Raw genomic sequence first — 590 nt, forward strand, 5'->3', positions numbered from 1 at the left:
TTCGCGTTTCACAAACACACCTGCAGCACGTTTTCTCTGCCTTGCCCCGATGTTAGGTCAGTGTCTGTTATGTCGCGTTTGCTGAACTTTTTCTTCCCGTGGGTCAAATTGAGCACCTTTCTCAATCTATGTATTCTACGTGAACAGTACAAGCGATACCTATTGTAATCATCATGTCTCAACCCGTGATGTGCATGTGCACGTTTAACAACATATGCAATGTTGAAGGAGCATCGAGGCGAAGGCGCACTTTCGGTGTTTAAATCAGCCTCCATGCCCGCAGGTTCAAATGTCATGGTCTAATAATCAACGTATCATAAAAGGTCGAAGGTTTAGGGTAGATTTGCTACACAGGGTCAAGCTAGTATCTATATATGTCGACAGATGAAACACTCGGCAATCGATTAATACTATATTATTTGAACATAGGGAGGTGCGTGTTGTTGCAATATATATTTATATATATATATATATATATATATATATATATATATATATATATATATATATATATATATATATATATATATATATATATATATATATATATATATATATATATATATATATATATATATATATATATATAT

General features: G+C 32.9%; 1 protein-coding gene across 1 annotated transcript; it reads right to left on the reverse strand.

Annotated features, from left to right (window-relative positions):
• Positions 1–20: 20 nt before the first annotated feature.
• SARC_18179 (hypothetical protein) lies at positions 21–296 on the reverse strand (the record flags this gene model as incomplete). The annotated part of the gene is made up of 1 exon (XM_014287737.1): positions 21–296. A coding segment is annotated over one exon (276 nt), but the record flags the coding sequence as incomplete, so codon positions are not given.
• Positions 297–590: the final 294 nt, after the last annotated feature.

This window comes from Sphaeroforma arctica (assembly GCF_001186125.1).
Source record: "Sphaeroforma arctica JP610 unplaced genomic scaffold supercont1.14316, whole genome shotgun sequence".
NCBI classification, from domain to species: domain Eukaryota; class Ichthyosporea; order Ichthyophonida; genus Sphaeroforma; species Sphaeroforma arctica.